This window comes from Dreissena polymorpha, chromosome 7, assembly GCF_020536995.1.
Source record: "Dreissena polymorpha isolate Duluth1 chromosome 7, UMN_Dpol_1.0, whole genome shotgun sequence".
NCBI classification, from domain to species: Eukaryota; Metazoa; Mollusca; class Bivalvia; order Myida; family Dreissenidae; genus Dreissena; species Dreissena polymorpha.
In genome coordinates this window covers 22,662,806-22,675,008 of record NC_068361.1, presented here as the reverse complement: position 1 = coordinate 22,675,008, position 12,203 = coordinate 22,662,806, and the positions used below count along the sequence as shown (strand labels likewise).

Below are 12,203 nucleotides of genomic sequence, written 5' to 3'. Positions count from 1 at the left end.
ATTTGCTTGTTTGTATTGAGGTTTTATCTGTCTTGTGTGTGAATCTATGAATAAAGTCATTTGTGAGTTACCCACCAACGAGTTCAGAGCAGACATGGCAAGGGACCGTAACAATTTTAAGGCCAGACAGGCCTAGAAACGAGGAGAAATAATGTACAGGCCACTGTTATTAATTTCACAGGCCTCAATTTTAATTGTTTAATCCTGGAGGGACATTGCATAATAAATTCACAAAGTGAATGTTAACATGTGTGTGATTTATGAAAGGGCAAAAATTGTGTGAACTGTCTGATTCGAAAAAAATAATTTAGTGTATTATTCAGTTTGGGAAAAATATAAACACATATTAACATACATACGTTATTGAGTTTTATTGATGTATTTAACACAGATTTATTAATATATTAAATAATTTTACCTTTTATTATCTTCTATTTCACTAACATGCCATAACAGTAATCTGTATAGAGTTACAAACATAAATTTAAAAGGCATGTGTTCATTTCAAACTTGCAATCAATTTTGAAAAATAAGTTGCCTCTTTAATTATGCAATAGCGAACAATTTCAGTGCCTTCATCCCACCCTAAAATCCCCCCCCCTCAAAAAATTATATTTTGTTTTACATGTTTTTTAGCTCACCTGAGCACAACATGCTCATGGTGAGCTTTTGTGATCGCCTTTTGTCCGTTGTCCGTTTTGCGACGTCAACATTTGCCTTGTTCACTCTCTAGAGGCCACATTTATTGTCCAATCTTCATGAAATTTGGTCTAAAGATTGGTTTCAATGATATCTTGGATGAGTTCGAAAATAATTATGTTTGCTTGAAAAACATGGCTGCCAAGGGGCGGGGCATTTTTCCTTATATGGCTATAGTAAAATCTTGTTAACACTCTAGAGGCCACATTTATTGTCCAATCTTAATGAAACTTGGTCAGAAGATTTGTCCCAATAATATCTTGTTATCTCAGGTGAGCGACTTTGAGCCTTTCAGGCCCTCTTGTCTTATTTTTGGAAGATAATGTAATAAATGCCCAGACCCCCACACTATACACCCCTCACCACTGTTGTTTCAATTTCAGGGGTTTTCCATGGAATTCCATGATTTACCAGAGATTTCCAGCATAACTTCCGTGGTGACCCTGGACAATGTACACCCGGGCAGTGAGGACCAGCATAATGGAGATTATTTAAGTACATTAGTTAAAAAGTGTACTACATTTTGTAAATCCAATGATGTGTCTGATCCTATTCATGTGCTAAAGATCTTTCAAAAAGAGATTGTCACTGGGAGAACATTAGAACTAACAGAAGAGACATCATCTACGGGCATTTATGGTGAAACCAATTTCATTTTGGTAGACAGAGGCGATCTACTGAAAACAGCAATTGAGGAAATAAGGGCAATAAGCGACATGAGGAAATGCCTTGAAGTTCAGTTCTATTGAGAGGTAAATACATATAAAGTGTAGAAAACAAAAACAAATGACCATACAATTTTCCAATTCCAAGTCTACTTCACTGAAAATAATTCCCTGTTTGTGATTATTGTGTTTCACTGTATTACATTTTTCAGAAATATGAAAGAATGTTGCAAAAAGGTTTGGAAATTTTGGGGCATTGAATTTCCTTGTTTTAGTGTCAGCGGCTTCTTGCCTAGCCATGCTATGGGAATAACGTAATCTTTTACACCCCAGCAAACAAAGTTTGCAAGGGAGTATGTAGTTGTCATTTTGTTGGTTGGTCGGCTGTGCATCATCTCTCTCTGACTGCTCCAACATGTGGATCAAACTACTCATAAATTGTGTAAGTAATTGACTTGAAACTAGAGATGTGTCATAAAGAAAAAAGTGTATATGTGAAAGACTTAATTTTAACATGCGGTGATTCACCATTTTGGTAAAAAAAAATGCGAACATTAGTGTCTGTAACAAATCTAGTGGGTTGTACCTGTCATTTAATTTTGCAGTGTGCTGCTGATTTTGGAGGTCCAAGAAAGGAATTCTTCTCACTTGTCCTGCAGTGCATTAAGGAAGAATACTTCGAGCCAGTGAGAGAGTGGTCAGATGACTATGAAGCTGTTGGCAGAATATTGGGTAAATTTATTAAATTAAGCTTATTTGACTGGAACAAAGTGCCATATAGTGGCCTGTACTTAGTGTTCCAAAGGCAAGGTCCAAGTCATTCAGGCTTTGAAAAATACATTATCCCAGTTGTACATACAGGGTTCTTGAACTCTGATATATGGGGCAAAAATTCCGCCCCAATTAAACCACAGTAAAATCATTCGTAGTTGACGGTCACTTTAAGGTGTTATTTTTAGATATCATAAAACCTTCTAACTTTTAACTTTAATAATATTTTATTGCATTTTTATGCCCTTGCTATGAAATTGCCCTGGGACCAAGAGGAAATTCCGGTTAAGTGAGGATTCCCGTTTAGAGGGGAAATCAACTATTTTGCTTTCAGTTGGTTATTTACATAGTCTAATGTGAAAAACTATTCTTGGGTGAGGAGTTGATTTCCCAATGAGACATGTACAAAACTATATAAATATTTTGAGGTACATTTAACATTCCAGCTCTGAGCACTCTTCAAAACGGAAGATTACCTAGAATTATGTCAGCAGAGGTAGTGGAGAAAGTATTCAATCAAGTGCTGCCTGTAGACAAGTACATCCAGGACCTAAGAAAAGGTCTTGACAGTCTTGGTCTTGTTCAGGTAAATAATGTTGAATGTTGCAAATAGAAGTTCTGATTAGAGCGGTTAAACCAATGTACAACGGATGAACCAACAGTTATTACGGTATACAAAACATGCTTATTAGTCCCCTGCCTGTTTCCAGAGGGGACTATAGTGTCTGTCGATGTCAGTCTGTCTGTCTGTGTGTCTACTCTATCCGAGATGGTTTCCGGATGATAACTTCACTTAGGGCCGATGGATTTGTTTGAATGTTGGTCTGTAGGAAGCTTAGGGGAAGATCTGGTGTGGGATTGCATATGGGGTCAAAGGGTAAAATATCTAGGTCACTGTTACTAAAAATAGAAATTCGGTTTCAATTAACATACATTAAATTCACATTCTTCAACTATCATGCATGCTGTAACTGTAAATGCACAAATAACATTGTAAATCTAGACAGATGCTGCTGTATAAGTAATGCAGGTAGCTGATGGTAGGGGACATGTATTGCGTGCAATACTAACTGTAAGCTTGTTTAAAGTTAATTGTATGGCCCTTAAAATAAGTATAGGTGAGTTGTTTTTTTCTCCATTTTTGTAAGCCCAATGTATGGTTTTGCAGACTACCACTTAAATGTCTTAACCAAACCCATATACATGACAATACCATTTATTTTATAACCGAAATTATATGTCTTCATTCATGACTTTGTTATGAACAAAACGAGTGCTTCAACATAATGGAATTTTGCATTTGACCAGCGAAGAAGGATGATATATGTATTATTACAAAACATGTCAAACAATTAAGTTCTCATTCAATTATTATATCCCCATAAACAAAATTAAGGGGGGTTTATAGGAGTGCACTTGTCTGTCAGTTGGTCCGTTTCATGGTTTCCACTCAATAACTTGAGTTTGGTTTGACCTGTTGATGAAACTAGGATAGTGCTTTGTATCAAGACTTAGCTCGGGATTGATTTCGAGGTCCATCACAGGGCTTTTTTTCACCACTTTGGGAACATGACTAATACCCTTGAAATAAGTAATTTAAGCATCTTTTGACCACAAATTGGGAAAATATTAGTAGTATTAAAAAATTATGAAAATGTTGGTAACTTATCATAAAATAGAACGACATGAGCTGAAACCAATCACTAAAATGGTGATTTCAACCTACCAGTCCTTTTCTGCACTGAAAAATCTCATTATTTTTGAATTTTTAAAACAGAGGCTATCCATTGGGATTTTTTTACTGGATTTTGGATATGTTTTGCCATTGGAAATATGACCAAATAGCGGCTATAAAATCAGCTGAAAAAAAGCCTTGCATCAGGTTAAGGTCAAGGTCACTGTGGCTAACAATAGAAAAATGGTTTCCAATAAAAAATTTCTATGTCATATTAGATAACGTAATGAAACATGATTTAAAGGATGCTAATGACGAGACCTCGCCTCAGACTGCTTTTGGGGTCAAGGTCACTGTGACTTAAGTAAAGAGAGTTGATCCGTATCATGGTCTCCGCTCAATAACTTGAGTTTGGTTTGACCTGTTAACATGAAACTTGGTAGGATAAGCTTTTATTTTTTTGAAGACAACATGCAGAATATTCTGTGTCAATGTGGCATATGGGGGTATTCGTCAGGTCTGTGACAAAGCTCTAGTTGTACATTATTATCATGATGTACCAGTATAACTTTTTTTTACCAATAGCATACTAAAGCATTTGGCCAATGTCCAGCATTTAAATATTGCAAATCATATCCATCAGTTGAGTTGCCTTCTTTCTTGTTTTACAAAATGAACCCATGTGACTTATATGACCAGAATATATAACTCTTGACATTATCAGATTCTGGGTCTACAAATTGAATGTAGTTAATTTCATGTATCTTAATATAACAAAGTCAAATCCATTCTTATGAGCACATTAATTATATATTTTAAAACAATCACTCTATCATGAGCGATTAAGGGATATTATGGCTATCTTGTTTTTGGAATGTGTATATCCATTAAAATCCTGTTTAGTTGCAATAGAAATTGCAGTTTGAGTTTAAGTTTTTGAACAGCAAGATTTTGTTGAACCTTCGTTTTCAGCTTGTTCAAGAACTGCCAGCTGTTATTCACCTGTTCACACCTCAACAGTCGAATCCTTTAACGTTGAAGATGTTGACACACCTATTGAAGCCACAGTTTAGTGCTGAAGGGTCAAACAGAAGACAGAGAGAGAATTCCACATACACGTTGTTCATCAAATACATGCGTGAAGCTGCAAGTAAGTTCCATTCAGTGTTTATACATTCAATTGTGGTATGCATCCTTTTTTTTTATGTCCCCCACTATAGTAGTGGGGGACATATTGTTTTTGCCCTGTCTGTTGGTCTGTTGGTTTGTTTGCGCCAACTTTAACATTTTGCAATAACTTTTGCTATATTGAAGATAGCAATTTCATATTTGGCATGCATGTGTATCTCATAAAGCTGCACATTTTTAGTGGTGAAAGGTCAAGGTGAATGTCATCCTTCAAGGTCAGAGGTCAAATATATGTGGCCAAAGTCGCTCATTTTATGAATACTTTTGCAATATTGAAGATAGCAACTTGATATTTGGCATGCATGAGTATCTCATGGAGCTGCACATTTTGAGTGGTGAAAGGTCAACGTCAAGGTCATCCTTCAAGGTCAGAGGTCAAATATATGTGGTCCAAATCGCTTATTTTATAAATATTGAAGATAGCAACTTGATATTTGGCATGCATGTGCATCTCATGGAGCTGCACATTTTGAGTGGTGAAAGGTCAAGGTCAAGGTCATTATTCAAGGTCAGAGGTCATCCTTCAAGGTCAAACGTCATATAGGGGGACATTGTATTTCACAAACACATCTTGTATACACTTAGTCTTTCTTTAATTGTGTCTAAATAGCTCCACTTTTCAAAGGAAAAGATTGTCAAAAGCTATTGTCATGATCCTCTTGTCTGTGTTTGGTAATGTTTATATTTATCCCCCAATTGCACAGTAGCAATCAAAAGATATTTTGTTCATCTTCACAAAGGCAGGGTCATGTATATTACCATAGTTAAAGAGTTCAAATGTTCATAATGGTTATGTTTAATTTGAAAAAGGTCCATCTTTTAGAAACCAAGTAGTCTTGTCCAACGCATATTTTATTACAAACTATGCTTGTCTTAAATGATATTGTCATCACCAGAGAGCATAATTTGGTGTTTAGTATTTCAATCGCTATATTGCAGTTGAACACTCCAATAGCAAGCGAAATGACTACTTGTGTAATATATATTACACAGATCATCTGACGATTATTTTGTTATTTTACTCTTGTTTGTGCATTTTATTTATAGTCTCAGTTGTGTACCACTATAAGCCTCCATATATACCCTCCTGTTAATTGTTCAGCAAGGTGTGTTTATTTGCTGGCAATACTTAAACTGCATTTTAAACTGGTGTGTGATGTTATTTGGCAGCCATATTATTTTCTGTGTAAACTATTCACTGGTTGACTTCCGGATTCATCAAACATTGAACCTCCCCCAGTCTATACTGGGAGACATATTGTTTTTGCCCTGTCTGTTGGTGCTACAGTATATTTATGCATTATATGTCATACCTACTTAAAAGAAAATTTTGCCCAAAACATTATAGAATAATTTCTGTAAAGCAAGCATTCAAATACTGTTAAAGCTTGTTGGATGTTTTAAGTAAGTTAGCTAATACCAGTAAATTTTCAAGGTAAGTATTATGAAAATTTAAAATGTCATAAATCATTCCTAAAAAGTTTTTTCACATCAAAATCCCCCCCCACACACACACATGATTGTAACAGTTGATATATCCTTAATATTGCCACTTGCAGAGTGGTAAGAGTGTATACACAGTATAACATTTCCCAAATTATTTTAGTATTATGTATATCTTCAGGTGGAAGAAGAGGTGCTGTAAATCTTGGGAGCATATTAAGGTTTGCCACTGGTACAGAGGAGGAACCTGTCTTGGGCTTTGCTCTTCAGCCTTCCATTCAATTTATGGAAAGTGCTAATTTCCTGCCCACTGCAAATACCTGCATAAACAGAATGAATTTATCATTGCCAGATGAAAGTAATCCACTACCACTGCAAGAGGAACTGTTCAATTTGTTTGATCTAGCATTTTGTAACACATTCTTTGGTTTGGAATAAAAAATGACATTCACATATAATTTTACCCCCATTACCATTGGTAATAGAGGCTATATGAGTCACTCTTTCGGTCAGTCGGGCTGTCAAAAAATTTCATCCATTCTTCACCAAACTCGGTCACAAGTTATATCTAGATGATGTCTAGGTCAAGTTTGAATATGTATCATGCCAGGTCAAAAACTAGGTCACGGGTCAATTACTGCGTTCTAAACCGAAAGTTTGTCCGGACCATAACCATGTCATTTATCATTAGATTTTAAAATCACTTGGTACATTTGCTCACCATCATAGGACGGTGTGTCATGCAATAGAAGGGCGTCGATGTCTCCAAGGTCAAGGTCACACTTTGAATTCAAATGTAAAGTCGGTCGGTCTGTCTGTCCCAAAAATTTCATCTAATTTTCACCAAACTTGGTCAGAAGTTGTATCTAGATGTTGTCAAGGTCAAGTTTGAATATGGGTCATGCCAGGTCAAAAACTAGGTCACAGGTCACTAACTGCGTTTTAAACTGAAAGTTTGTCTGGACCATAACTAGGGCTGTAACGATACATTCGAATTGGACGGCATGTAATGCAAAAGAATTCAAGAGCTCAAAGGTCAAAATGGCCATAAAAGACAATGGCATAATCATTCTTCCAAATCGCCATAAATTAGCTTCTCTTGTTTTGTGAAGACAGCATGCAAAATATTAAATGTCACTGCAGCATTTTGTGGTATATGTCACGTCTGTGACAAAGCTCTAGTTGTGTATATGTATGTAGTAAAAAATGTTTTGAATGTAGTATGTGACTTATATTGGTGTAATCAACATTTACTTTGTGAACCCTCTAGGGGCCAACCTTTTTTTTGCAATCTTGAAACTTGGTCAGCACATTTGTCCCCATAACATTATTACCTCTCCTGAGCACTATAGCCCCTATGTTGAGCTTGTGTGATAGTCCTTTGTTTTTTTGTGCATCGTCAATATATGCCATGTGAACGCTAGAGTCTACATTTTTGTCCGATCTAAATGAAACTTGGTCAGATAATTAGTCCCAATGATATCTGGACTCTGTTTGAAATTGGGTCATTTAGATGTCAAACACTAGGTCAAAAAAGAAAAACCATGTGAACACTAGAGGTCAAATTTGATGCCTAATCTTCATGTAATTTTGTAATAATGTTTTTTTAAATGATAGGTTCATTATTGGTTGAGCATGAAAATAAGCCTTTTTTCCATGAACATTTACAAATTTTAATGTATTGTAGTGTACACAATGTGTAAAGTATATAAATTCTTTGAATTTGTCTATTAGCATTGTTAATTATGTCTTATTTACATGCAATACATTTTGCTTGTTTACATTGTAAATGTGATGTTCATTGAAGTGTTGTCTGGGCTTGTTTCCTTCTTTTTCAGCAGCAAAGTATATTGACCCTTTTACCTAAGAAAAACTATGTTGTTTACCTTCAAATTTACTTTTAAAAACCATATTATCTCTTCAGTGGTAACTTTTCCTCATATTTAACATTTTGACCATTTCCCCAAATCAAAATCATAAAAATGACATGTAATTTGGTTTTGTTCCTAATGGTATGTAACCCCATATTTTTGTCATATTTTTATGCCCCCCTTCGAAGAAGAGGGGGTATATTGCATTGCACATGTCGGTCTGTCGGTATGTTGGTCTGTCGGTCTGTCGGTCCGTCCACCAGGTGGTTTCCGGATGATTACTCAAGAACGCTTGGGGCTAGGATCATGAAACTTCATAGGTACATTGATCATGACTCGCAGATGACCCCTATCGATTTTGAGGTCACTAGGTCAAAGGTCAAGGTCACGGTGACCCGAAATAATAAAATGGTTTCCGGATGATAACTCAAGAACGCTTAAGCCTAGGATCATGAAACTTGATAGGTAGATTGATCATGACTCTCAGATGACCCCTAATGATTTTCAGGTCACTAGGTCAAAGGTCAAGGTCACAGTGACTCGGACTAGTAAAATCGTTTCAGGATAAAAACTCAAGAACCCTTATGCCTAGGATCATGAAACTTCATATGTACATTGATCATGACTCGCAGATGACCCCTATTGATTTTCAGGTCACTAGGTCAAAGGTCAAGGTCACGGTGACCCGAAATAGTAAAATGGTTTCCGGATGATAACTCACGAACGCTTATTCCTAGGATCATGAAACTTGATAGGTAGATTGATCATGACTCGCAGATGACCCCTATTGATTTTCAGGTCACTATGTCAAAGGTCAAGGTCATGGTGACCCGCAATAGTAAAATGGTTTCCGAATGATAACTCAAGAACGCTTATGGCTAGGATCATGAAACTTCATAGGCACATTGATCATGACTGGCAGATGACCCCTATTGATTTTCAGGTCACTAGGTCAAAGGTCAAGGTCACAGTGACAAAAAACATATTCACACAATGGCTGTCACTTCAACGGAGAGCCCATATGGGGGGGCATGCATGTTTTACAAACAGCCCTTGTTGTGATATCTTTTTCATTGTTTAAAAGTTTTTTTTCACAAATTGTTACTTATGAGCTATTGTGACCTGTCTTTGTTGGTCGTCCTGTTTCTTGTGTCAACATATTTACCTAAAGGACATCTCCTCCTTACCAGCTGGTCCAATATTAATTAAACTTGGCAAGAATGTTCCTTGCATGAAGCTCTTTTAAAGTTTTTCAAACAAAAGCATTCCATGAATAACTCTGGCTATTGTTGCCTTGGCAAGCGAAAGGATTTTTTTTAAATCCCATCTGTTTTACTCCCACTACCATTGGTGGTAGGGGGGGGGGCTATATAGGAATCACTTAGTCTGTCTGTCCCAAAACTTTGTCCGGACCATAACTTTGTCATTAATCGTAATATTTTAAAATGACTTGGTTAATTTGTGCACTATCTCCAAGTTCACGGACACACTTTGAGTTGGAAGGTCAATATGCCCATATACGAGTTTTTCTGGGCCATAACTATGTCATTTGTTGTGAGATTTTTAAATCATTTGGCAGGTTTGTTCACCATCATTACACGGTGTGTGATGCAAAAAAAATCTGTCCATATCACCAAGGTAAAGGTCACATTTTCAGTTCAAAGGTCATATATGGCCATAAACTGACCTTGTCTGGGCCATAACTATGTCATTCCTTGTGAGATTTGTGAATGACTCAGTGCATTTGTTCACCATCATGGAACAGTGTGTCATGTGAAAGATCTACACCGATATCTCCAAGGTCAAGGTCACACTTGCATGATAATAAATTATTCTTTAAAATAAAATAAAATTAGTTTCTCTTACTTTGTGAAAACAACGTGTTAGATATTCAGTTAAATATTCAGTGTCAATGCGGCATGTAGGGGAATCGTCATGTCTGTGACAAAACTCTTGTTCAAGTTATGCCCCTGGTGCAAAATTTGCCCCACCTTGAAGTAAAATGTATTTCTTTATATAAAAATTGGAAAAACTTCAGCAATTGCCTCCGAAACCACAAGGCAAAGCAGATATTTGGCATAAAACTTCATTTAGTGCATCTCTAGTGAGACTGTTTAAATTATGCCACTGGGTGCAAATAAATTTAATTGTGTGTATATAGTGAAAACTTTAAACATCTCTGAAACCACCAGACCAAGACCACAAGAGCATAGATATTTTACAGTAAACATCATCTAGTGGACCTCTACCAGGATTACATTAATTATATCACTGGTTTGGCCCACCCCAGGCACAAATGTGATTTCCTTAAGAATTTATAGTCACAGTGAATAAGTAAAAACTAAACAATCTTTTTCTCTCAACCGGCAAGGAATAAAGTTCCCGTATGTATAAAAAAACAAGTCAGGTGAGCGATATAGGGCTGTCATTCCTTTTTGTTAGTTCTTCTTGTCTGAGTTATTGTCCTTTAAAGATTCCTATGCTATTACATGTTAATAAGCGCAAGTTCTCTGAACCTTACACATGTTCCATTTTTCAGCCACTGTTGTAGGTGTATTGCCAAAATTAGAGACAATGCACATTCAGGGAGCATAACCTTTGTGGTCTGTGACAGCGACTTGTACTTGTAATTGCTTATCATGAATGGCAATCTTTTGAGACAAGACCATATGGTGCAGGTAAAGACGTAATTAATGAGCTAAAGGTATAGTTCTAACAATAACATGTAGCCCGTTTGTGTGAATGACTTCATATTTCTTTTGTACAACTTTGTGAACGTATGCACACGAGCTGCGTTCATGTAATTGAGAATCTTATTAAATGTTTAGTTATTTGAGGTTAGTCTGTGTTACTTCAATTAGAAGCAAAATGAAAATGCCCAAGGAAATTATAACCAGCCAGCATGAGATATGTAATTGCACTAAGAAGCAGCTGAACTCCGTTATATGATTGAAATGGTGTTGACAAAAATAACACCGTATTGCCTCATTCACATCAACCCTCTTGACCTACAGTAGTTCATAAACGAGGAAATAAATGTAACAAACCATAAATATGATTATTTTTGTTATGCTTGTTAGTAATAAAATGGTGCAACCTTGAGGTATACATTAGTGGCGAAAAGTAGGTCACATACATTGTAATGTGCTGGGTAAATGTCAGTTCCGACGGACCAACAGGCATGTCTCTGGGGCGGAACAATTGAAACAATTGACCAGCGTAATATTCCGTATTATCACGTGGTCAGTTTAATGAAAACTAGCCAATAAAAACGCTTAAAGGTATATTACACATGTTTATTATAAAACTATTCGTAATGGCTATATAATATGGGGAAGCAAGGTATAGCATGTGATACAATAATGTGCAGGCGGAATATGCTGAAATTGCACCTCCGTCATCATAAATTTGTTCATTCTCAATTAATATTGAAAATGAAAATGTTACGTTGATAGCGCAAATGAAGGAAGTGCATTTGTATCTTGAAGTATAGATTTTAATACACCATAACAACCATCATTAAGTACACAATATTATTTAAATTAATACTTGCGTTTTTGTAGATTTAATTAAGTCAATTAACATATCGGGGACTTAATAAATTGCTTTGATAATTGAAACGTATGTTGGTATAGTAGTCTAGAAAACACTTTCTGCAAAGGTTAAAAGTCTATGAACAGGCCACTTAAACTTCGCTTGGAAATCATAAAGCAGCTTTTAATAATCAAGCAATCAAATGTGTTGTCATTCAGTTAATATCTGTTTAGCTGTCAAAAAGATGTCTATGCCGTGATTGTTTGACCTCCAGTTTTGAGGACATAGCTCGTGGAGCCGTCGCATCCGGTTTTCTTCAACACTAATTTGAAGAGATGATAATACTGGCCTGTTGTC

The 12,203-nt window shown here is 36.1% G+C and overlaps 1 protein-coding gene across 1 annotated transcript; it reads left to right on the top strand.

The window, feature by feature from the left end:
- Window positions 1-1,909: 1,909 nt before the first annotated feature.
- On the top strand, window positions 1,910-6,879 carry LOC127839528 (uncharacterized). Its single transcript, XM_052367919.1, has 4 exons — window positions 1,910-2,096; window positions 2,582-2,721; window positions 4,783-4,960; window positions 6,623-6,879. Exons 1-4 carry the CDS (start codon window positions 1,910-1,912, stop codon window positions 6,877-6,879), a joined length of 762 nt encoding a protein of 253 aa, XP_052223879.1.
- Window positions 6,880-12,203: the final 5,324 nt, after the last annotated feature.

Bases quoted from the DNA above. Each gene is read 5' to 3' on its own strand.
- LOC127839528 (XM_052367919.1), top strand. From the start codon at position 1,910: ATGCGAACATTAGTGTCTGTAACAAATCTAGTGGGTTGTACCTGTCAT. The intron at 2,097-2,581 runs GTAAATTTATTA...TTAACATTCCAG, and splicing joins AGCTGTTGGCAGAATATTGG to CTCTGAGCACTCTTCAAAAC. The intron at 4,961-6,622 runs GTAAGTTCCATT...GTATATCTTCAG, and splicing joins ATACATGCGTGAAGCTGCAA to GTGGAAGAAGAGGTGCTGTA.